The sequence below is a fragment of the Ambystoma mexicanum genome, chromosome 6p (genome assembly GCF_040938575.1).
Source record: "Ambystoma mexicanum isolate Mex_15411 chromosome 6p, UKY_AmexF1_1, whole genome shotgun sequence".
NCBI lineage: Eukaryota > Metazoa > Chordata > Amphibia > Caudata > Ambystomatidae > Ambystoma > Ambystoma mexicanum.
In genome coordinates, this window is record NC_090935.1 from 458,113,148 (window position 1) to 458,140,484 (window position 27,337).

At 39.2% G+C, this 27,337-nt stretch overlaps 1 protein-coding gene across 2 annotated transcripts in view; it reads left to right on the forward strand.

The window, feature by feature from the left end:
- Positions 1-27,337, forward strand: part of ITGA1 (integrin subunit alpha 1) — a 1,202,180-nt gene that overhangs the window by 951,452 nt on the left and 223,391 nt on the right. For both annotated transcript variants that reach the window (XM_069627258.1, XM_069627257.1), the window contains exons 20-22: positions 1,323-1,458; positions 5,722-5,793; positions 23,870-23,946. In XM_069627258.1, the coding sequence (XP_069483359.1) occupies positions 1,323-1,458; positions 5,722-5,793; positions 23,870-23,946 (285 nt within the window). The remainder of the gene's footprint in view (positions 1-1,322; positions 1,459-5,721; positions 5,794-23,869; positions 23,947-27,337) is intronic.

The following is a 27,337-nucleotide window of genomic DNA, read 5'->3' on the forward strand; positions in this document are numbered from 1 at the left end:
TGAATGTGAGGATCCAATGTGTGGTACATTGAACAAATAGAAAACAGTGAAATTGTTAGACTATTCCTGGACTGGGCTGTAAAGCCCTGCACTGATCTGATTTAGTTATAAGAATCCATCTTTAAAAATATGTATGCTCTGTTGCAAGATGGACTTCTGTTCTGGCACACATCAATGAGAATATGTTATATGTGCTAGTTAGCCATCAAACGATGCTTTGATTATGTCACCTTGCTCATGCTTTTTAAATTACGACCCAGCAAAGCTGTAAATTCAATTATAATGAATAAAAACAGCTGCACTGTTAACGTTTAGCCACTTAAGGGAGTATCCGGAGGAAGGCACCAATGTGAATGTGTGCATTTGAAGATAGGGCATTTGAGAATAATGAGAATACACAGAAGTGCCATTCCTGCCTCTCTGAAAACAGAACCTGTAAACATGATAAATGGCGTTTTGAAAATGGACATTTAATTTCTATAATGGTAGGGTATTTTTCAACTCCTGTCTGTAAACTAATTGGTTTAGGAAGGATAAATCAGTCAATTACATTTGTAATCACCTACCTGTGCAGTTTAAGATGAAACAGCAGCAGTTACTAGTGCTGTTTTCTTCTTAGAAATGATTTCTCTGGGGCGGTCTCTTATGGCGCTGCATCCTGCCTTCAGTGTTCATTATACCCCATCAGGCCTTCTCATGCACATCTCCCTCTCCTACTGCACTCTGGGACCTCCACTACAGGTTTCCGTATGGCTGGGGCCATTCCTCCACTCCACTTGCACCTGCTGTTGGATTCCTCTGATGTTCTTCATGTCTGCGTCCCACAGTGCGTTTCCAGTTGGATCACTTGTGCGGATGCGTCAGCAAAACGGACATCCACTGCGCTTGCACGTTTTGAATGCTCACAAGGCCCAGTAGGACCGCCTCTTTCTTTCTTCATTGTAATTATATTTGCCTTTCATCCCATGTTCCCTCCGCGTTGGCCTGTGGGCACTTTGAAACGCAATTTACTTGATGCCTAAGCGCCTTACAAATGCACAATAAAATAAAATTAAAAAAATTAAATCCACAGTAAAGTAGCTCAAATCCCCCTCAATAATTAGGTGCACATAACATTATTGCAGAATTAAATGCTACGTATCGTAAGTGCTTCAAGTTGTTGTCTTTTATAACAATAAATTAGGACCTGGCGGTAAGGAGTATCACATAGCAAATGGGAATGTAGCAATGTGTCTCTGCATCTTATTTTTCTTTATTTGAACCCAGCACTCCTAATTCATATTGCACCTGGTCTTTACCAATGTTCTCATTTATTGTTGCAGTGCTTCACCATACATCATACAGTCAGCCAGTGAAAAATTCCATTTGGCATTATCCATTGAGAATAAGAAGGACAGTGCCTATAATGCCAGAGTCACCATTCAGTACTCACCAAATATCGTTTTTGCTGGAACAGAGGTAAGGCATCTGTCTCATATATCAAGACTTGGTCTATACTAGCCCACTTTGCATACCTGATACTACTCCAAAAATGTTCATGATCTGCCCAATAAGATCACTAAACTTGCATCTACTGTGATCAATATTGTATTAAAACAGGGAACACAGCGCAAAAGTAGAGAGTAGAGAGGGGGGTCTTCTTGATATATCAAACAGTGAAGGAAAAGAAAAAAAGTTGTGGGGTGGCTCTGCACAACAATGCCATGCTTTGTCCCCCCCCCCCTTTCCTACAGTTTGTTTGATAGGTAGTGATTTCACTGGGGGAGGATTTATGGACCTATGTTTGAAGTACCCATCTCTTTCCAGTTTCTTAAAGGCATAGCTCAATTCAACCTCCTTTTCAGATGTTTAAGCCTTGACTTGGGGCACTTCGCATACACTTCCAACTGCCTTTAACTTTGCAACTGACCCATTTCTAGCCATTTCCTGCTTCTAACCCTCTCAACCCCCAGAAATTATTTCAGAATTAATTTGCATGTTAAATAACAGAAGGACATCCCAGGAGGGATAGCACACAAACAAAATAACTGCAGGTTGGTGGACATCAGTTAAATACCACAACACCGAGCTGCTCTATTGTTTTTTCTAGCCGCCAAGACTAATGCACTCTAGCTTCAGCCCAAGATGATCTATTTGTGTGTAGAATACCATGGGCAAAACTGTATTCACCAGGGTTAGTCACATGGTGGTACTAATACCATTAGAATAAAAATGAAGAATCAATTCGACGCCGGATTCCTGGTGAAAGCCTGCAAACTGTAATGGACTTAATCTTGGTTGAAATATGCATATAGGTGCATGTTTGATGTAGACTTGTATTAGTGAACAGGTGCTTGTGACCACAGGAATTCCAAACACAATGTTCAAATAATCTTTTGTACTAAAGACTACACCGTGGTGATATGTTTTTTGAATTTCCTTATAGACAATAGATTGTGGATTGTCTATATGAGCCAGCAGGACAACTGTTACCCCTCTCACCAGCATTAACAGACATCACAATTTCCTTTTATCAGTCCACACAGGGGTACTCCCCTGATGAGATAGCTCGACTGCATGATTATAGGGAGTAATATCATAACCCACCTTTCTTAGTGGAGAAAATGCCTTCACTATAGTGTCATAAACAATATCCAGCATTACTATGTCAGTTCTATTAGAGTCAATAAACTCCACTCGATCTATATCCCTCGTTGAGATCACTCTTAAATTGACGATCTCTGGAAACATTCTAAAAATGTTCGCCCTATTCAAAATCAAAGGCCTGGCTTCAGACAGGAGATAGTCCACTAGCAAGCGATTTTGACACAATGGCACAGCTGAATTATTGCACTGTAAAGGCTTAAACCCATGCCTTTATTTGATGGGATAATTGAATGCTTTTGAGTGTTCTCTTGTATGGGTATTCCCATTGAGCCAGAACCCCTTAAAATAAAATAAACAGCAAATATATTAGTGAATGCATTAACACCACCCACCTGCCCTCGATAGCCCCCCTTATACTGATCTGCAAGCTGATGGGTCTTGGTTCCAGTACATTCTTCTGTCTCAGTATATGTCTTTTGTTATTGCCTGGTTGAAGCCATGATTTGATACTGGCATCTCCCTCATGACTAAAATACTGGCCTGTCTCTACCCCACTCTGCAGTCATAACTCTGATGCACCAATTTCATTGTCCGTTTGCATAGAGGTACTCTGAAAGGTTCATGCCTGAGGAGAAAAAAGGAATCATTCACACTGATTCCCAAACCAAGAGAATCCAATATTTTGTCCAACTAAATATTCTTTCAAAATAACAGAATGATCCAAATTTGGATGTTTCGCTCTAAGTGTGCTCACTGTTGTAAATAATGGCGCAGTCTCCTTCCTCATCTGTGTGTTAGGAATGTTCAGGTTTATCAGAAATTTCCTTGAAGACCTCCTATTAGATTCTTTGGATTTAATATGTTTTGATTTTTGTTCCCAAAGGTTGTACATGGTTATTCAATCTCTGTGTGACCTTGCGATTAGCTCTCATGACAGACTTCGGACTCGCCTTGTTTAAAACGACATGGGTAGCATCTGAGTTTGAACCCCCTTAAGAATAATAATGGGGTCAGGTAACACTAATAGATGATCCTCATGCAGTACCATCTGTTGTGTAGTAGACATGGCCAAATTGTTAGTCACTTCATCCGACTTGCCCATAACTGTACAGAAACACAATTGTTCATAGTCTGCAACCTGATTGTCCTGAAGCGGACAAGGCTTTACATATGCCTGAAGAAGTCATCTCAGTTCATATTCACTTGCCGAAATATTCAATTTCTTTTGTATAGCCTCCAAGATAACAGAATGTAACTTCACTTTAGTGTTAATATTTTCATAAAGTGAAAGAAAAGATGGAAGTACACTGTTAAGAGCTATAAGCGCCATTGATCACTTGCAGCATGGGTCTTGGAGTGGAGTCAAAGGAGATATTGCTGTTCTTTGTGCCATAGTTCTTAAAGATGGGAGGGGTATTTAAATAAGACTTATCCCCGACCCACCCTCTCCTAATTACCCAATTCCAAAAGCGTGGCCTCAGTTACAGAAGGGTGACATTATTTGTCAACCTCATTTTGCAACTCCTCCTCTATCATATCATCCACAGGAGTTTGAGTATTCTCTTTAGTAAATGTGCTGAAGAATTAAGTGATTTTGGCAGCTGTTTTGGCTTTCGCACATGCAGTCGCTTTAATACTCATGTCAGCCGATTCAGAGCTCCCTGACGGAAAAGGAAAATCCAGCAACAGTAAGGCATGCCCCAGCACAAGCGTGTACACATCATGTATCATATTGCTTTTCGAGTTTCAGTTTGTGAGTAGCAAATACCAGGCGTTGTCAACGCTCATGACACAGTACTGCTGTTTCCAACCGCAGAGCCAACTGCAATGCTAACACCACTCAATGCACTCCATGGTGCTTTGCCCCTTCCTGCGGTGTTTAAAGAGTATAGTGAATCACAGTAACAGTCTATAGTGCAACAGTAGCAAAACGACATCAGCACTGCCTCCAGAACCATCTCCTCACAGTGAGTGCTAACAGAACTCAGCGCACTGCAGCGCTCCATGCTTTCACAAGGTGTTTCAACAGTACAGTGCAACACAGTAACAAGACATCAGGACTGCCTCCAGCAGAAAGCCCTTGCAGTGCTAACAGCACTCCACGTACTCCAATCTTTTGTTCATCTCCATCTCTCTCTCAGCCACTAATACTATTGTCACAGCACCCCTATCTGATAACTCCATTGTTTGCACCTCCTCCTTTCCACCCTCTGACCTCTCCTCACACCTTGCCTTACCTATTACTAAAAGGAAATGTACACCTTCTGCCATTCCTCTCTTTCTCTCTGGCCTACAGTTCTCTCTCTCCTTCTTTTCACGTTGATAACTCTCCACTAATACTGCCTTTGCCAGCTTCCAATGCCTACTATATGACTCATTCCCCTCTCACTTCCCACTGCTAATTGTCATCCCTAAGTCTCAGCATCCACAACAATGGGTCACCCCATTCATATGCTCTGTGCACACAGACATATGCTGCTGCACAAATGGAGGTGTACCCACACACATGAGGAGCTGAAACTCCACCTCACTGCCCTGGACGCTCGCCATTTCTCTCTTGATAGATTGAAAAGAGAATTCTACCCCACCCTCATTGAACCTTGAAGATAATTTGCATACATGCAATTATCCTACATTAATGCACCAAGAATAAGTGTGACGCCATATAAGATTCATTATCAACGTCAAGGTCACAGAATGTGATGGCTAGTATTTCAGAGAATGAGTAACTTGAAGGTCTGAATATGAGTAATTCCCTGCTTTGCAACCAGTTTTCTGGGAAACCATATTTAAAATTGTATTTTGACTTGATTAAGTAATCTTATTGGACGTCTCTCTTTAAAAATTCCAAATAATGGGCTCGTCTTTGTAACGGTGTTTATACTCAGCGGTCAGTTGACATTATTTCTCTTCATTATTGCCTTGGCTGGTTTTAGTTAATTGCATTTTCTGAGGCATCATCTGTGTTATAAATATTGCGTCATGATATCCAGGTGTAAACCATTAATAATGAAACTTGAAAACTGTGGTCATACCAGTTTGCCTTTGTGAATGCTCGTCACTGTTATTGAAACTGTTCAGGCTAAAGATATTGTTACTAATGGGATGCATCATATCTTGTTTATCTATTGCCAGAAAGACAGCTGTGAATCCAATCACATTGTTGTATGCAAAATTGGATATCCGTTCCTTAAAAACAAAGAAAAGGTGAGCAAATCAGCATTTTGCATGATCCCAATAATGTTGTTTTCAGTATTTCTGAAAGAATATCGTGTAGGCATCCTCTTTTCGTAATAAATGCTAACGTTCACGAGGAGGAGGGGAACAAAAAAGAGTGAAAGGGAGGTGAACTCGCTTTTGTTTTTTCATTTTGCTTTCTGTAAATGTTGTCTGCACGTGATACTTTGCAGGTGGCGTTTACTCATGGATTCCTGTGGAATCCACCTGCTCATTAGCAGGTGATGATGATTGGTGGATTCCATTGGAATCTACTTATTTTATGCCTGCATCATAATATCCTGCAGGCATAAAATGTACTGCAGTGGAAGGAGGGGTAATACACTACAGTGTTCCTATTTTCTCTGTGCTTCTCCTCTGTCGTGGCATTGCTCGAAAATGGGTCATAAAAGCATTGCGCCTTGCTTTGAAACACTGGTTTACCACTGCACTCCAATTAAAAAGAGGGTGACAATGTTTTGTTATGATGAGTCATTTTTACTGTGCTAGTCACAACCGTAGTGGTATAACATTGCTGAGGCTTGCCTGGAGAGTCATATTGTGCCCACACTTGAAACACTTGTGTATAGGCGCGTTATAAATGCCATATCATATCATACCATATCATATACCAAAGGTATCACGACCTTGGTCTTCGAGCGAATAGGAAAGGACAGCAGAAGATGAGATAGCATGAATGGGGAAACGTTAAACACAAATGTGTGATGTTTAGTCGTAGGAAAGGGAAAAAGGGATAGGGACAGACGATGTGATAGTTTGCTTGCCTTTTGATTCGATGTACAATAATAAAAAAAAATACCGGTGATCTGAACAGATCAAATGTGTAATGCTCCTAAAAATGAGCATTTAATATGTGGGCAGTTTTTAGCACTGAAAGCCGTCAGTAAGTGGCTGTGTAATGGCCTTTAGATGGGCTCAAGTGTGCCGTTAAAGTGTGGATACTTCTTTGTTTGCTAAGTGTTACTGAAACTGACACCAAAGAGATTGATCTGAGTTTGCCCAGCAGACTGGTGGAGATGACCGAGTGCTATATTTACATGGCCACATAATGAGCAATTTATTTTGTATTTATTGCATTTCTGTAACGCCTACACAGTGGGATATCACAGTGTTTGTACAGAGTAAGTGAAGATGAACAGACACAGTAAGATAATATAAGGAGCAGTGGTATGTTAGTCATGTTTTCGCTTTTGGGTGCAGTGGGAGGAAATAAAGTCACAGGGCCTCATTCCGAGGCTGGCGCAAGGGGATTACGGGCACCGGTAAGGACACCGGAGCCGGTAATACCTTTGCGCCCTATTCCGAGGTCCCTTTGCGGGTCCCACTAAGGCCTAACCAGGCGGCCTTAGCAGGAGCCGCAAAGGGTCCAGGGAGCAAATAACGGTACCTCAAATTGCGGTACCGTTATTTGCACCTTCCCCATTCCCATTGAGCCCTATGGGGGCTCAAATGGGAATGGGGAATGGTATTTTCAATGGGGACTTACTGGTCCAGCAAAGGTCTGAATAGACTGGTAAGCCCCCATTGAATGAGGGCGGACTCTGTACCGTTATTGGAGGCATCCATGGCGCTATTAGCACCATGGCTGCCTCCAATCCCGGAATGAGGCCCATAGGCAGTATGGTCTGAGATTGCAATCTCAACACAGGTTATGGTCCCTGGAGCTGTGTGTGTTACAATACTGTCACCACAAAAGTTTATGACACACTTTTTCTTATATAGTTCTTAATATTTTACAAAACAGTTGTGGTGAAGTGGTGTCAATTAGCAAATGGAGTTATAGTTTGTTTAACTTATGTTTTCCTAAAGATCTACCAGAAACACAAAACAATGACCAAGATAGATAAGGGCCTCATTTTACATCACAACTAAATGAGATGTTTTGCACCACAAAATATTTATTAAATTGTAAATCCATATACCTTTTTCTAACAAAATGATTTTTCAAGATAACTAAGATGCCCTAAATAGCTCATTAACACATTTTTTTATTTGATTTTATTGTGATTCTAGTTGCAAAGCAACCTTACACACATTATTTCATTAAACAGATACATAAAAAAGCACTTAGTTACATTTAAATTACAATTACACAATTATATACATATATTTACGCAATTGATTTCATAAGTTAAGATGCATTTATAAATTGTATAATATGTGAGCTTACGAGAGCTAGGTTCCTACTTCTGTGCACACAATGCCTTAGGTCTCAGATGTTATGCTCTACCTTTACACATATTTAAAATACATGGAGTCTCATTATACTTACACAATTAAAACGTGTTATTCCTTCATGAACATTATTCTTTAAGACCCTTTAACCTGTGCATTGTCTCTATTACAGATCTCACTCATAGAGATATTTTCTATTGCTCATCTTCCAGATTTTATTTGAGTAAAAACGTAATTTTTTGCTATATTTAAGGAAACATGTTTTGCGTTGAATATCATCAACCACATGTCTTTTGTATTTAGTATTTTAAACTTCCCCAAGTATTTATACAAGTGTTCTTTCGTCCATGTTCAGAGATTTCTACAACTAGTGAGAAGATGTTCTAAGGTTTCTTTTCCAGGTGGTAGTTTACAGAATCTGCAGGAAGTATCAACATTTACTTGGTTATATCAAGGGGCCATTGCGTCTCTAGTTGGCCAGCGGTTAAATTGTAGCCTCATTATATATGCTCTGTATTTCTGGTTAGGGAATTGCTGTATATATGTCGGCATCTGACACTTTAATTTCATTCTGAATTTGCTGGCCTTAAAGGCTTTGTATTTCATGCACCTTTCCCATAATGATATCCACTCGTGTTTGCTACTTTTTTTTTGTTGCCAACTTCGGTCTCTCCAATAGTAGCAATGCCTCAATGTCCGCTTCTTTCATGTTATTTAAACACTGTTCTCTCCAGGTTTTTAGGGCAGGGTCGTCTTGAGCAGTAAGTATTTTAGCACGTGCCGGGAGGAGAGTAGGAGATTGGGCGTCCGCTAATAAACGTTTTCTATATAGGGCTAGAGACTGACATGCAACTATACATTAATTATTAATACATTCATGTCATGTAAATAAACACACATACAAAATATACAGACACAAATACATGAGAAATGTTTCCCAAAACAATTAACACACAATTTTACCAAAGGGCCGTATAAGTATATCCACACATTTGGAAACTGTTAGTCCTCCCTTTTTTCAAACAACAATTTAAAAATCTATGTTTAGACTTCTATTTTGCGGAGTTATTTAATGTTTTTTAAGGTTTGTTCTTAGAATAATGTATAGTGTGTGTGTTTAATAAATAGACTGACATCATTAAGTCCACAGGTAATCAAATTATGCTGAAAAAACATATAGAAAACAAGACGTTAAGTCATAGTTTTGTATTGTTATCTTTCCCAGCTCCAATGGGCTTGTGCTGGGTTATTATGCCATTTTTAGATAGATGCTCCAATTAAATGTATGCTGTTAAAACTCAGTCTTTTCGGTATTGGAGGATGCTCCAATTAAATGTATGCTGTTAAAACTCAGTCCTTTCGGTATTGGAGGATATACAGTTGTGAATATCTATATGCAAGTATAGCAAACAAATCATTCAACCATTTTCATGAATCACCCACCTTACAAGCCTCAATAACTGCTGGTTGCCAATCAGTTTGCCAAACAAAGGATACTAAAGCTGTAAAATTCCAACATGTCACCTTTGAATGCAAACTAAAGGAGTTATCCCATTGTAAATCTATCAATGTAGTATTTTGCAATAAATGTCCTTGTAGCATTCTGCACACTGGGAAAATAACAAGTTATGTTGACAAAAACGCATTGTTGAACAACTGAATTGTTTATTTTTGTGACAAAAAAGTTAATTATCTAACATAAAAATTGTTTTGTATTTAGAGTATATATGTATAAAAAAGGTGAGTCAGACTTCTATCAGAAACCTGAAAAAAAGAATTGCTAATAACTTTCGACTAACAAATAAGCACATTACAAGACCACATAGAGAAACATATATATATATATATATATATATATATATAGATAGATATAGATATATAGATATTTATATAGATATATATATATAGCCCCAATACAGTTGTTTTGCTTTTTGCTGAATTGCATTTTGGTATTTGTAGTCTCCCAGTCAAGATGGGGGGGGGGGTAATGCCACAATTGTACACTTTTTGCCTAACATAGTTCTATAAGGATTCATATATTTGAATGACAGTATGGAATTTGTACGTTTCAAGTTATCTTTATAAAGCAGAGAATTGTTAAAAGCCAGACATGGGGTGGGGAGAGGAAATGGTGAGAGGGAAAGTAAGTCATGAGTATTTGTCCAGGATGTGGCAAGAGAGGTTGCAATCCTGGACACTGTTGCAGTTATGTACCCCTGATTGTGGCTACATTTCAGGGCACAAATAAAGGACTCACGTGGACTGACAGTGTAACTTTTATTCAGAGGGCGGGAGCCACCCCTTGATTTTTTGGAGGTTGGAAAACATGCACAAGTATTTGGCTACCAGAATTTTACTTGGGTTTTCATGTTCCCAGTGCATACGCTTACCCACAAGACAAGCACTTGTCTCATATTGGGATTATGTTTTTCTGGGAATATTTCACTAAAGATTGCTGGGTTTAAAAGGTGAGCATTTATCACACAACGGTACTCCCACTGTACACACAATGCTTTCCTACTGCGTGGGCCACTGTCAATGCACGATCTTTACGTTTGCCAAAAGATTTGACTCATTACGAAAAAGTCCTATAACTGAGCCCATGGTTGACGGTGATCCTGGCTCAATTTCATCCGAATCAGATGTTTCAGTTTTGGACATTGAGGAGCCCTCCGTCAAATTAAATTTTTTAGACGAGATGCGGCTGCTATGCCAGGATGGAAAGAATCAAAAGCAATATGGAAAGGGTCGAGGAAGAGGGAAAGGAAGAGGAAGGGGACAGAAGACACGAGGAGGAAAACAATTCGGCGAGGCCAGCGTGGGAAACGGCTCAGAAAAACGTCAAGAGAGCAGAGCTACGCGCTCTGGGACCAAAAAATAATTGTTGACAATATGAAGCTGTGCCAAATTATCAACCTCTCCTCCCATGTGCTCACTAAAGCACAAACTTCTGTCCTCTCACTCGGACTCAATTTCTGTCCTACTAAAGCATTTGACTATGTCCAAGCGCGCCTTGACCTTGACCAGTTTATTCGAAAGATTAGACTCAAGAAATTCTTTTCATTAAATACCATCGTGCCCAAACCTACTACACCGCGGTTGGGTCGCACTAATCTTCTGATTTCAGATATTCCATCCCTAATGGATCTTGCCTGTCTTGAAGACTCTGATTTTGATCCTTCCAATTCTTGCCTTTCTGATTTCAATATTGACCCGGACTGGGATGTACATACAAAATTGAAGGCTAAATCCAAATTTAATCCCCAGTTCCCCGTCGGTGGATGCATTGAAGCCTTCAATGATCTATGTATTAGCGACTTGAGAAAACTAAGGAGAAGTACCATCAAAAATAAACAAAACCTCACTTCCGCCCAACGTGTGGCCATCAGCGAACTGCAAAGTTTATCAAATATCATCATTAAACCAGCTGATAAGGGGTCTAACATAGTCATTCAAGATCGTATACATTATGTGGCTGAAGCTAATCGTCAACTAAAGGATCGATTGTGCTATTCCCGACTTTCGGAAAATCTGTTTGGTGATATACAATCGGCAGTTACAAATCTTTGTACAAAATGGGTGGATAATGGTCTAATTGATGACGAGTTTGTTAAATTTCTTGTTCCCTCCTTTTTCACTATACCAACTATTTATTTTTTACCAAAAACTCACAAGTCTCTTATCCGTCCACCAGGGAGACCTATTGTCACTCTATGTGGCTCTCTCCTTGAACACATGGCTCAATATGTGGATGAAACACTATTTCCTCTGGTATCAGCTTTGCCTTCCTATTTACGGGATACCAAGGACTTTTTGCAACACATTACAAATACACCTTGGGAGGATGGTTTGATTTTAGCAACCCTTGATGTTGTCTCTCTGTATACCTCCATTGACCATCAAATTGGGATGAAAGCATGCAAATTTTTCCTTGATAGCCGTTCATTGAACTTTCATGGCCATAGCTCTATGATTCTTGAAATGTTGTTTTTTTGTTTAACCAACAATGTGTTTCTATTTGAAGGTTCGTTTTACCATCAGGTGAGGGGCACTGCCATGGGGAGTACCTTTGCACCATCCTATGCAAATTTGACAATGGGTTGGTGGGAGGCCACTTTTCTTAATGACCTACTTGCATCCAGTTTTGCTACGCATATCGTCGCTTGGTGGCGATATATAGATGACGTTTTCGTCATATGGAATGGGACCAAAGTTGAATGGCTATCATTTGTAAAACATATTAATACCAACACATTCAACCTACGTTTTACAGAGTGCAATAGCAAGACTGAGATTATATACTTAGATGTAGTCGTGACCCTTGGAACAACTGGGTTTAAGACTGCACTACACAAAAAACCTTCAAACACTGGTTTACCCTTACATGCAACAAGTTGCCATCCCACGTCATGTAAACGCAGCATTCCATATGGTGAATTTATTCGATATCGTAGAAACTGCACCGATATAGTATCGTTTGACTATCATTGTTCCTTGGCGGCTATAGATTTTATCAAACAAGGCTATGAACGCAGAGTGATAGAAATGGCCTATACTAAAGCTCGCGGATTAAGCAGGAATATTTTATTGTATGGTAACAAACCTGCCAAAACCGCTATAAATGATGAACCACGACTTATAATCACTTTTGATAATGCCTCCAACCATGTCCGCAAAATCATAGAGCAACATTGGCGGGTCCTTATTGTGGACAAAGACCTGTGCCCTTTGCTGGCCAATCGTCCTACTATTACCTATAAACGTGTACCCTCACTTAGGGATCAACTGGTTTCTAGCTTTTTACCATCTAATGACACTAATCCCTCTCAGTTGCAATCTCTAATGAAATCTCCTATAGGCTTTACAAAATGCTCAAAATGCAAGGCTTGTGCCCATGCTACTGCATGTAAATTCTTTGTGCATCCGGTCACCAAATGTAAACAACCTATTAAGTACTCGATAAACTGTGACACCGCTTTTGTGGTCTATGTCCTTTCATGCCCTTGCATGAAATGGTATGTGGGAAGCACCACATGCAAATTGAAGCTTAGAATATTACAGCACCTTAGGGCAATTAAAAACCTAGATCCCGCATACCCCATGGCTAAGCACTTTAGATTAGAACATAACAATGACCTTACTTCTCTTAAATTCTTTGCGGTGGCACATGTTCCGATTAACCCGAGAGGTGGAGATCGTACATTAAAATTGAGACAATTGGAGACCCGTTTTATCTTGGACTTTGACACAAAATCCCCCAATGGGCACAATGTTGATGAGGAGCTGTATACGTTTCTAGGCATATAACAATATGTTTACTCGCCATTATGCTTTTCTTAAATTGATCCATTTCCCTCTACTATTTTATTCATGTGTAATCAATTTATGTTTTTTAAATGTGGGTTAATCAACAATCTACAGATTATCACTGTGTATCCTAAACTCGCTGATCGTTCCTTGGCCTGTGTTTCAGTACTAATCTTCCTTTTCCCTTCACCGTGCCTATGATGAGATTGCCATTATGGTTTATAATAGGGATGATGAGGGTAAAGGTAAAGACTAATTCCCCCCTTTATGTTGCTAAATTCACGACCTAAAGGACTTTGGATTGGTAAATAATGTGATATCTTGTGTCCATAGTTCCACCCTGGTTTTTACCTGTCCAGATATGTTTTTACTGGTGCACTTTACATAAGATCTTAGATTCACATATGTCTATTCCGACAATACAGTTAGAAAAGTAATTGTCATCTAAATTTAACTATATTTATGTATTTGAGGCCAGGACAATATAGCTTGCCGTTGATGGACCTGCACTTGCACTTTACCTCCTTCTCAAACATGTTTAGGCCAGATACCAAAAATAATTGTTTTTATAATTAATTCTTGATGATTATAATTTTGTGGCATTTTCTTGTTATTTGAACTGTGATTTCCATGTCTATTTTTATATTGCAATCATATTGGATTTTTAACCATATTATATGTGTTTTTATCTTTGCAATTTTGCACAAGGCATAGGCTCCATTCCATCTCAGTAATTAGATGCCATTTCTGCACATTGATGCTGCCAATCTGCGTATTTTGCACAAGGCCAAACCGGAGGTTACTTCTATAAACCACTTACAATGACACAGCCTGACCTGGCCAAAAAACCTTTCTTTCCCCCCCCCCTTTTTTGATGACACTACATTTTCTCTCTCTTATAATTGGTACCATGATGAATTTATTGCCCTATATAAATGGTTGTCTGTATTTGTATCAGACACCTTTTGACGTAAGTTAATGTACTGGATTGTAATTAAATGCCAATCTAGCTTGGCTAGCCAATCATGGAAATGTATGGTGGAAATTACGATATATGACACTTGGCATTTTTAACAATTTTGTGGCATTTGTTCATAAAATATGATCGAGATGTTCGACAATTTTGTTCCTACATGGACTCAAACCGTTTACATAAATCAAATGTTGTTATTAATTATGACCTATTGTATGACAGGCATTTGCTTGTCTTTCCGTTCCAAAATGGCCACTGTTGAATCACCATGTAAATGCACCACCTATCTTTCATAATTGACATAGAAGATGGACTGTACACTTTTAAAACCATGTCCTTTGTCCTTTGTTTGTGTTACGTGATCAAGCGCTCAGTTGAGCGCGAAACGCGTTGTAAGCGGGCCGTGCCTATAGGCGTCCTGCCTCTGTTTGTATATGCTGTTTCCCCAGCCTTTTGTCCTGTGCATTATGCACAGCTTATAACTTATTAAATACATTTTTCTTCTGTTTCTAATTTATGTGAGCTGCGCTTTTTTTGGACATGGATTCACGGAGAGTGCGGTCCGTCCCCTCTCCTCTCTTTCTTTACATATATATATATATATATATATATATATATATATATATATATATATATATATATAGATAGATATAGAGATATTTATATAGATATATATATATAGCCCCAATACAGTTGTTTTGCTTTTTGCTGAATTGCATTTTGGTATTTGTAGTCTCCCAGTCAAGATGGGGGGGGGGGGGGTAATGCCACAATTGTACACTTTTTGCCTAACATAGTTCTATAAGGATTCATATATTTGATTGACAGTATGGAATTTGTACGTTTCAAGTTATCTTTATAAAGCAGAGAATTGTTAAAAGCCAGACATGGGGTGGGGAGAGGAAATGGTGAGAGGGAAAGTAAGTCATGAGTATTTGTCCAGGATGTGGCAAGAGAGGTTGCAATCCTGGACACTGTTGCAGTTATGTACCCCTGATTGTGGCTACATTTCAGGGCACAAATAAAGGACTCACGTGGACTGACAGTGTAACTTTTATTCAGAGGGCGGGAGCCACCCCTTGATTTTTTGGAGGTTGGAAAACATGCACAAGTATTTGGCTACCAGAATTTTACTTGGGTTTTCATGTTCCCAGTGCATACGCTTACCCACAAGACAAGCACTTGTCTCATATTGGGATTATGTTTTTCTGGGAATATTTCACTAAAGATTGCTGGGTTTAAAAGGTGAGCATTTATCACACAACGGTACTCCCACTGTACGCACAATGCTTTCCTACTGCGTGGGCCACTGTCAATGCTATAACAAACAAAGGAGGGTATCACAAAGTGTGTCCCCAATCAATTTCTTCAAAGACCCCTGGGGATCCCAAGAGTCCTGGGAAAAAAAGACCCTTAATTCACTAAATAATCATCAAACATTTTAATACAAAACAAATCAATATCAAAAATGTATACACCTCAAAGGTTCATACAAAATGTAAAACATTCAATAAAAAATACAAACAGAATGTTTGCATACATAGATAACCTTAAAATAAAAAAAATAGATATCACAACTCAGCGTATGTTACAATTCCTTCAACTTCATCTCATAAACACCACTCCTCTGCCATCTCCTTGAATGAATAAGGTTTTCACAGATGAACACAGGAATCCACTGTGGCCACTGAGATCCCCCTGAGCCTTTACACAACAGCATAAGAAAGCAGTAGAAGATCTCCCATCCGGTATACACACCAGGAAGAGTGGTGTTTATGACTGGTTACCAGCTAAGAAAGAAAGTCCAAGTGTGTGATCCTTGCCAAATAATGTAATCTCAATGTACATTACTTAACAAAATTTCCATCTTTTATGCATAACAATACCAGTGTCAAAAGAGGTCAACATTAGTCTGTGATTGATGAACGTCTTTGAGCAATGGGTTGCAAGTGTTTTAAAATAAAGAGTGGGCACACAGCCTCTGGTCATTACTAGTTGTCTGGTAGTGTTCTAAAATGAACAGTGGGCTCGGCCGAAGGAAAGTAAAGGTGTGTACCTAGTTCCATAGGAAACCCGAACATTTGAATTGCTAATAACCTTTGACTTGCAGGGTGGATTTGTCTGAAATGTTTGTTAAAAAAAAAGAAATATTATTAAGAAAGCAACAAAACAGCAGTTTTCTGCCTACTCTGATTCATTTTCCCATAGAGAAAAAGTCCAAATGTATAGTGCAGGGAAAAAACCCATGGATAGAATTGGACCAAATAGGAAACAGCTTGGGTGAGAAGTGTTGACTCGATTTCCAGGAGGGATTTGGGGTTATTCTGTCCAGCCATTTTTTAAATATTCAACAAGGAAGGGGGTGGCCCTGGTCCCCAAAAAATAGCTATATCACCTATGGTGCTTTGCACCATAGAGGCTGAGAGGCTTTTCAGTAATTAAAGAAAGCTGCTATTTTTAGCAAATGTCTATTGCTAACAGTGAACCGAGGATAGCACAGGGGCAACACGCTGGTCACGGAAGCAAGAACACGCAGAGCAACAGAGGTTCAAATCCCGGATGCGTTCTTAGAAACCGAATTCGGGTACGGTATTAGGAGCATTATAAAAAACAATTAAATAAATAAATAATTTATGATGAATTGGATGAAATTGGAAATATCCTAAAAACAAAAGGTTTGTCAAGGCACCCCCTGAGCTGCACACTTTGGAAACAATATGTTATAAAAATGAAAAAGTTACAAAGGAAAAAACACACCACCATTTTCAGACCATTAATTTTCCCATATTGAAAAAGTGCAGTTTTTGAAATGTTGTAGCATGAAAACCACTTGGCAAATTTGGACCAAATAAGTAACAGTTTGGGCACAAAGCTTTGACTGAATTTCCTTGACTGCTTTGGGTTAAATCCATCAAGTAGTTTCAAAAATATTTGGCAGAGAACAAGGTGCCTCTGCTTCTTAAAACGTTTATAGCGGTCCGGGTGCAGAAAGGCTGAGAAAGGCTAATAACTTTTGACTTTCTGGATGAATTTGGATGAAATATTCCAAACAAAAAGTTTGTCTAGCCCCCCCTGGCCGCCAGCCTCAAACTCAACATTTTGGGAATAATTTGTTAAAAAATGAAAAAAACATGAAAGCACAGTTTTCTGCCTATTCTCATAAATTTCTCCATACAGAAAAAGTGCAGTTTAGGAACAGCTGTAGCATGTACATTTCCAAGTGGATTTGGACCCCCTAAGGAACAATATGGGCACCAAGAATTGACTTAATGGGCTTGACTGGTTTGGGGTTAATCCATCCAATAGTTTTTTAAATATTTGACAGATACCAGGGTTTCTCCTGATCTTTAAAACCTTTATATATGTCGTCCTTGGTGCTTTGAAGCAGCGAGGCTTAGCGACGTTTCAGAAATGAAAAGCCACAATTTTTTGTTTAACTTGATGTGAGGGATTTCCACGATATTACTGGGAGAAGCCGCAAACGAAAGAACTCAAAATGCTATTTGGAGGAGGAAACATTATGCCCTCAAACTTTGAAATGAACTCCCACATGACTTTACAGAGTCTAATTACATTCTTGACATCGAAAGAGACTCAAAACTCTTCTGTTTATGTAGTCACTCCAAGGAGAACACTGATTGTTTTCAATGACAGTGCTTAGATGGTCTGGCCGTATGTGCTATATAAATACCAATATTAATAGCAATAGCGAAAGCAATAGCAATCACTAGAGTACGGGAATGAGAAAGAAGACACCATGTGAAGTTGGGGATTTGGAGGTGGGTTGGGGAGCCAGTTACGGGTAGAAAATGTTTGGTTTATCAGGGAAACACCACGTGAACCACACGAGATTACAGCGACAACGTCGCAAGATATGCTCAGAATAACGTGCGTCACACAAAGCGATGAGTGATAGGGGGTAATGAGAGGGGTGGACCTCAATAAAGAAGGGGGACACATGTTGAGCGCTTGTGAGGCATGGAAGACTTTTGAATTCTAAGAAATGTTTCCGTTATCACGGGAATCAGCAAACCGACACTCTACTGCACGAATTTCTGTTATTTGAAATGATTACTGTCAAATTATCATGGGAATAAGGAGCTAGAAAAAAAAGATTTAACATCTGCAGTGCCTACATCTACTGGTCAGGGCACAACGGGTGTTTGGTTACAAATTATTGGTGTAACATGGCCAGTGGCCATGGCGAGTGGGCCCACAATAAAACTATTGGTGTAAAGCCATAACAAGTGAAATCTCAAAAAGTGATGCAACATGTTTGGCCATGACCTGAGCCTGGCTATGGCGTTAAGATATGGCTAGTGAGCCCCAATGAAAGCTAAGGTATAGCAAAACCCTTCAAATTCAGCGAAAAGCCATTTGTTAAGGTGATGAGATCGAATGCAATTCAACCCAATCCCTGAGAATCAGCACTCACATTTCAATCAAGTCCACCTCGGACAAGAAAATGCATCAAACAAACCAAACAGTGACAGGGGTATTGGCCAGGAGAGGGCCAGGGAGGAAAAAAGCAATTGAGGGGATTGGGAATACATTGGAAAGAGAAGGGGGCACTTGGTAAGTGCCAGTGAGGATTTTCAAGTTTTATCAAGGGAATACAGGGGAATCCCACGGGCATGGGTAGTTCAAAGCCGCTGTATGTGTAGTTCATTTCCATTATTGGGGGGAATATCAGGAGAATGTCACAGGAATGGGGAGAGAGTGAAAAAGAGTAACTTTACACCTGCAGGGGGTCATATCTCCTAGGCAGGGGGTTATGGATCGCTGTTCCAAAGGTCATGGCTAGTGGACCCCAAAGAAACCTATTGGTTGGGTGTTGCAACATGTACATTGGCCATGACCAAAGGCCATGAACAGAGGGCCCCAAAGAAACATTTGCCACTGGCCATGGCCAAGGGCCCTGGCTAGTGGGCCACAAAGAAACGTATTGGGGCAGCATGTAGAGTGTGCACGGCTGAAGGCCATGGTTAGTGGGCCCCAAAGAAACCTATTGGGGCTACATGGACAGTTGCTACGGCCAGTGAGCATTGTTAGTGGACCTAAGCAACCTATTGGTGCAACATGTACATTAGCCATGGCCGATGAGCATGGCTAGTGGGATGAAGCAACCTATTGGTGCAACATGTACTTTGGCCATGGACAAAGGCCCTGGCTAGTGCCCCCCAAAGCAACCTGTTGGTGCAACATCCAGAGTGGCCACGGCCCAAGGACATGGATAACGGTTGTGGCTAAAAGCCATTGCTAGTGTGCTCTAAAGAAACCTATTGTTGTAACAATTTCAGTGAAAGAAATGTGGTTAAGAGAGCGTTAAGGTGATCAGATTTAATGCAAGAAACCCTCTGAAATTCAGCAATCCCATTTCAAGCAAGTCCACCTTAACTATGTGCCCCCTGTTGTGCAGCATATAACCACAATGATAACATCACAGATGACATCACTAATTACATCATGCATAACGTCACGGGTGTCTCTGGTTTGATTAATTACATTTTGAAATATGACAACTATTGTTTAACATCACATATATGTGCATAGTTCATATTTGCACAGTACAATGTATTCTGCCCTTGTTTATTTAAATGTAACATGTGCTATACAGTTATAAGTACATACAAACATTATTACAAAGAGGAATAGTAGGTAAGCATTCTGTAACATTGGAATACAAATTCATAATTCATTTTCAAAGAAATGACTAACAATATTAGTTATATCATTGCTATGTCCATAATTACATATTTACTTTCTAATCTTCATTTCTTTTCTATAAATGTAATCATGTAGCATAAGTGACTGATTTTTTTTTAATATATTAACTAATCTTCAAATTCTTAGATTATATGTCATCAGAATGCACACGGGCACGCACTTTCTTTAATATGTGATTATTGCTATTACTGCGAGGAGAATTGTACATTTTACTATTTTCATAACACTATTAACCATATTTCTACTACTATCTATTTTTTATTTTTACTACTACATATACTTAATACAATATGTTTGAAATACCGGAAACAGATGTATTAGAATCAGGTACTTTGCCTGCAATGAAGAATTGTAATTGTTTACTAATACATTAAATAAAAAACTTTTGTTTAACATTCCTTATTTGTATTTTAAAGTGTAGAAGTTAAGTACTACAAATGAATGCGCTACACATAATCATATCATACTTCTGTATCAGTGCATTGTTCCACGTCATGTTGTTATTATTAAGTGTAATTAAATAAAAAAATGTTCAAAAGAGGTCAAGAAAAATATTCATATTCTAACTTATTTAATCAGTAATTACATATTTGATGTCATTATTGATCTCATCAGTGATTCAGAGGTCGAAGTGGGTGGAAGCGGTTAGGAGGGGTGCTCCTATACTTTTTAAAATTAAGTTTTGCTCTTCCAAACTTTTATGGTTTTGTTTTAAAACCTAAGTGTAGGAAGCAGTTGAAACTTGCACTTCAGTTCACTGCACTGAATGTTACCTTAATCAGCAGGCACATTTGGTTGTTGGTTTGTATTGTGCCTGGGAGGGATTGTGGCAATGGGGTTTGTGGGGAGTGGGACAGGCCAGCAGGGAAAATAGTTCCACTGCTTCTTTTCATACACTTCAATCACTGCAGTGTTGTCATGTAGATGTAATTAGGGATGTCACCAGTGATGTCATCATTGTGGTCATGCCATGCACAACAGGGCATGCATAGCTAAGGTGTACTTGTTCGAAATGTGATTGCTGAATTTTAGGGCTTTTATTGCATTAAATCTGATCACCTTGACTCTCTCGTAACCAAGTTTTTTATCACTGAATATATATATATATATATATATATATATATATATATATATATATATATATATATATATATATATATATATATATATATTTAGTGAACAAACTTAGTTAAGGTGAATAAGTTCAGTGTAACAAAACACTTGAAATTCTGTGAAAACGTTTAGTTGAGGCAACATTAAGGTGAAACAATCTGATGCAATTACACCTTGTAGATTTGTTGAAAAACCTGTAGTTGGAGTGCCGTTAACGTGCTGTTCTGATTTAGGGGCTGATTCATGGAATTATTTGCGCCGAAAAACAGGGATTTGTGCGCCATTCTGCCCGCAAATCCCCATTTGTTAAAGAGGGATTTGCGGGCAGAATGGCACACAAATCCCCATTTTTCGGCGCCAATAATTCCATGAATCATCCCCTTAATGTCACAAAACCCATGAAATTCAGCATGTGCTGAAGCTGCCCCACCCAAACTAAGATGCCCCTATTGTGTCACCCCTAAGCACACTGATGCCATCACAAATGACATCACTGATGATATGACATATGACATCACTTATACAGTAGATCATCCGTGCAAGAAAGAGAGATGCAACATTGAAGAGCGTCTTTCTGCCAAGTGTTTCCATCGTGGCATTGACCACCATTGGGAGGGAGAAGGGATTAAGTGAAGTTCCCTTCTCCCTAATCTAGGGTGGCCATCTTGGTTTTTAGTTTTTTTAACTTGCGCAATGGCAACCATGCAATGTCACAACTTAAAAAATATATATATTATCATCCTGCCGGGGTGTTAATGGCAATACATCCAGTCTCCTGTTAAAGCCCTCACTTCACCTGGAGTTTCTATGACCTGGCTATAGATTGAAATCTAAGGATACTTGATTTTCCAGAATGAATGGCTGTTGTCAGTAAAGCTCACTTTGGAAATGGGGCAGTCTTCAATACTGTTGTTCAACATGTATTGGAACCCATATAGGGTTCTTTTGGAGGTGATACAAAGGCTATCTTCCAAGATTGTTTTGAGGGGGGCAACGATAACCATATAATCCTCTGGGGTGACTTCAACTCCAATTGCGCCCACGGATCACTGTATAATGGTGCCAAAGCTATACCCTCCTCTTTTCATTGCAATGTCCAACAGGGGATTAGTTGGGACCGCTTTCTTGGGGAATGGGATATGTCCTATCTGGATTTCCATCCAACACAGAATTCTCCTATGTATACATGGCATAGAGGGGGATGAAAGTCAAGGATTGACTACTTGTATATTTCCACCGATCTCAAGCTAACATGCGGGTACCTGAATCACAGTGACCCCGATTTGGGTAATCACCTACTTTTGTCCTTTTCTCTGGCTTTTCCTGTTGTCACCTTTGATCTAAGATTGGCCTGTGCATTTCCTGGTCCGATGAAGCCACACCCCTCAGGTTTGATTGCTTAAATATAGCCCTTTATGCCACAGTAAGGCCAACTTACATCACTGAGTGTGAATATCACAAAGTGAGGTGTTGAGGCAGCAAGCCAAAAATTGAAGCCCTAGTACACTCACACATCTGCACTAGAGGACTAACCCGCCCATCGGCCTAAAAAGTGTATATGTTTGATACTTTATACCTACAGCAACTTTTCCCAAGGCCATTACTATTAGAGCCCTCATCATCGGGATTCACTTTCAAATCTAAGCCTGAAAGTTTGGGGGTAGTAAATACAACAAGTTGCTTTCATTCAGGAAGGGTGGTGTCAACTGTAAAAACAAGTGGAAATGTTAACATCTCCAATTTTTTAAATACCACCTAATTTGAAGTTGGTATCCATTGTGTAGATAAATATATGTTATTTACCCCATGTTATAATTTCTATGTACCCCATGTCATGAATATACCATCTAATGCCAACATGAAATTAGATGGTATTTTAAAAGTAGGAGGCATCAAATGGAAATGATTTGTATTATTGCCAAAATCCTGGTAATAAGTCAGTTTTTTCGAATCTGCAGTGTGTTATTTGAACACCAAATACATGCATGCATAAATAAAGGAAAAACTGGCTCAAAGAATATCCCTTGCTTACCAAACTGCCCATTAACTGGAAATCCTCTTAGTGTTTGCATTAATCTTAAATGGCTCACTAGATGACATACCGTTAGAAGGAGCACACCTCTATTCCATACAGTTAAATACTATGTTGTCCACAATCCTAGTTACTGCCCTCTACCAGTTCAGAAGGAAAAAGTTGGAGACCATGGACACAACAATGAAAGTACGTTTTATTTTGCATCCAAAGTTCTCCCATGTACACCATTGTGCTTGTCTCATGGTAATCATTGCCTCATGTGTTGGGAGTCGTATCTGCCTTTTTCAAATTCCTCACTCATAGCACTGTGTTCTCAGCAGCAGAAGTCATGTCTTGCAGCTCATCTCTCATAATGTATCCAGGTGTGCATCCTGCAATCAGTTCAAGTCACTATCGCTACTCTATCAGGTGCTCTTATCTTTTGAATTTGAACAAGTGGATATATTGAATCGCTTTACATCTGGAGGTAGCTGGGAATTCTAAAATGTGCACAGTGTAACAACAAAGAAAAAAAATTAGTCTTTCTATCCTGAGACTTTAGTATAAAGAACATGGAGAATTCTGTTCATCATACTTTTGCCTATTCGATATTCTGTTGACAAGTATCGAGTTTTTCTACAAAGAACGTTCTATTATCAATGCAATTTGTATACACATTTGCTTATTGTTCTTATGTATTTCCTTTGGTCTTATTTTACTTTGTTTTCTTCATACAGATTTCCTTCAAAGTAGCATTCCAGTTCAGTTCTACATATCTTCTTGATAAAGCTATATTCCACATATATGTAACAAGGTCAGTGTACATAATCATTCAAATTCTAATGTCCAGACCAGTTTTGGCAGATGAGCGTGGATTGTCAGTAGCACGAAGACCTATTTGGGATGGACTCACATTCCGTTTTAGCATCATCCCATGTTGTCTCTATGTCCTCTTTTACACATTCAGTGTCATGCACGATCTCGCCCTCTGTCCTTGCAACTCCATAGCCCTTTCTGGGAACAGTCTTCTGTCCTTATCACTTGTTCTGATGCAATTAATTTAAACCACATCTGTTTTTAGCTAACTGCTGCAGTCGCCACACATACCCTTCCAGGATCTTCAATTCAATAGTCCAAAGAGATGTTCCTGCTCTTCTCTGATTTTCCCTATACCCCTCTCCAAGCTTATAATAGGTCATTAGTGTTCCCTAGATTGGCCTTGACTATGCCAGCAGGGTCGGTATCCCTTATATTCTGATCATAATTATGTCCAATATATGCATTCTGTCACCTGGACCCATGTTCCTTGAATAATTTAATGTCATTTTCACAGCAATCATGTAAACGTTATGTCTCAGAAAGTGTGCAATATGTTTCATTCTTTGTTAAGTCACTGTTGCTCCACATTGTACAGTGCTCTCATGCATGTAGGATTTATAAAAAAGGGCATGACTATAAAAGATAGTTACGTACTAGGTAATTGAAGTAGATAGGTAACATATACAAGAATACCCATAGTTTTGCATTCATTTTGTCCAGAGGAAACCATTGGAATAATAATGTGATACCCAACTCAGGCCGACTGGCATGCAAGTGACCAAGCCTTTCTACCTACACTATTGTCTCTTGCCCAATCACAAGGCAGTGTTAGCTGCGCTTATAATTTGGCAGACTGGTGAAAACCTGTAATAGAGCATGGATATGGCAAAGAATAAGGTACCACTCCTAATAAATAAAAAATCATCAAAGAACGAATCAACAAAGACGTCGTTTATTAAAATCCCCATTATTCTGAAAAGAACAGGTAAGTGATGTAGACACAAATCCATGGCATTGTAGCGTTAGTGATATTAACAGCAACATTAGGAATACAAATGATTTAACAATCCCCCCCACAAAAATGAAGATAATGACCAAAAAGAGACACATTCTGAGATATTCTGAGAAATAACACCAGAAGTCGAGCAGACCTCTCCTGTTCTCCTCTTGACACAAGTCATACAATACATTAATCATACTTTCAAATTCAGGTAAGCCCCAAATCTACAACTCTCAAACATTATTCAGGTATGGCCGAAAAGTTGATTGACAGGCTATGTGATCTGAAAAAGTAGGTGATAAGACTGATCCTGAACATGATAAATACATGAAACCATCAACACAATCGTGTCAGTATACTTGCTGCCAGTGAAACATCAGATCAAATTTAAAATGGTGTCATCCATTTCTAAAGTATTTACAATAATCGATCACTACAGCCAGACGTCCTACAATAAGCAACAGCACATCACTCTGACAAGTGAGAGCACAGGCTTAACACCTGACTTCAAGGATTCTCTCATGCAGTGAAACTTTCAGCCCGCTCATGAATGCTGTTCAGGGTAATAGGATCGAGCAGCAGAGAAATGTTGTAGAGGTCACCAAACTTTGTTTCATTAAATACTCCAGCTGATCCAACCAAAGGTACCAGTCTGTTCTCTCCCCTCTTACATTATACCGTATATTCCAAACTGCTACCAACTATTGTTTCTATTTTATTTAAATTCTAAAATTGACTTCTGCCTATCAAACACATACACAAAACATTGGTTACAATGCATGTATTCAGTGACATATGCAGGAGGTTTAGTGAGGGCGTGTGTGGGAATGTAGATACAGTTGTGCTGTACATTCATAATTATCCACCAGGCATTTAACATCCTCTGCCATTTACACAAGTATTATATTTTATTAACCATTTCACCATATATTGCCAGAGACAGCCTCATAGGAAGTACTTGAGTCACAAAGAAATCTGTTTTTTCATGTTTAAGTTATGACAGGATCTGGTCTCAATTTCCACCGAGAAATGAATTCGCAGAGGTTGGGAGTGAATCAAAGCAAAATGTGCCCAAGGTGGAAAGTAGGTTTAAGTAATGCTCAATTCACAATCGCGAGCAGTCTATTCACAGCAACTTGTGACAGAGAAACCTGCACCAGTGGGGTTTTAGTTATAGCATGTTGTTCCACAGTTTTGTCTTTCGATTTTTTTTTTTTTTAACATTGCAACGTATTTCTCCCTGATATATATGTACACTGATTTGTAAAGCAGCATTTTGACATTCACATTTCTGAAACAGAATGTACACCAATAACTTACAGCTGTAGTGTAAACGTTGTAAAATACTGTAGGTTTTTGTAGATAGTAATAACATTTTGTGAATATTTTTAATTCAAAATGTATGTATGTGTCCTTCTTTTCAAGTGACAGACACATTGACGCACCGACATGTTCATGGTCACACCATTTGTCACACCCATTCTCTGTGAATGGCTGCATTACCTGCATACTCATGTGCAAGTGGAGCTATTTCCTAGTGCAAAGTGCACTAGAACATGCAACTTATACGTCCATGGCAAAGTCAACAATGTGCCCAACCCAGCTGGTTTAACAAGCACTCTGGAAAATAAAAACGCTTCATTCCACCTGTGGCTTTTTGAACCCTTGTGTAGGCCTTGGTAATCTCACACCACAAGAGAGGAAACGCCCTAGATGGCGGTGTACAGCTCACACACATGTCCCTGAAAATAAGAACATTTTTCGCATCTCCATCAAAAGAGAATGTCACTGGGTACCTACACCAGCAAGGATCATTTTCAAAACGACCTGCATCAAATACAAAGCAACTACTGTCCAAATACCAGATTACCAAGCCCACAAAACTCGTTGGCTCAGGTGGGACACACTCCTCTAGGAGCCATGATATTGTGATGTGCAAGACTAAACTAGCACACAATGAGGAAACATGGAATCACGCCTTCCCTTGCTATGCCTCTTCCTACTAGAACACCAACACGGCCGCCATCAGGAGTGCTCCAATGCTTTTACAGTTCAGACAGAAACTAAAGACCCTGCTCTTCAAGCAATAAATATTGGTAATTGTATTTGGGTTTTATGTAGTGCAAACCTAGCTAGGAAGCAACAGAGCTCTGCCCGTGCCATTGTAGCTAACACATGAGGTAAGAAGGGTGTAACTTACGACCTGCTACTCCTAGCTATGTACCACCCTTGTGGTATCTGGAATCCAAGTTAGTATAACCTGTAAACTCACTTTTCACAACCTCTTTTAACCCCAAATTATTCTGTTGATTCCTTACAAGTTTCATGCTATAAAAATACAACGAGAATACAAATACAAAATCCATGTGTGAATCAGGCATTCACA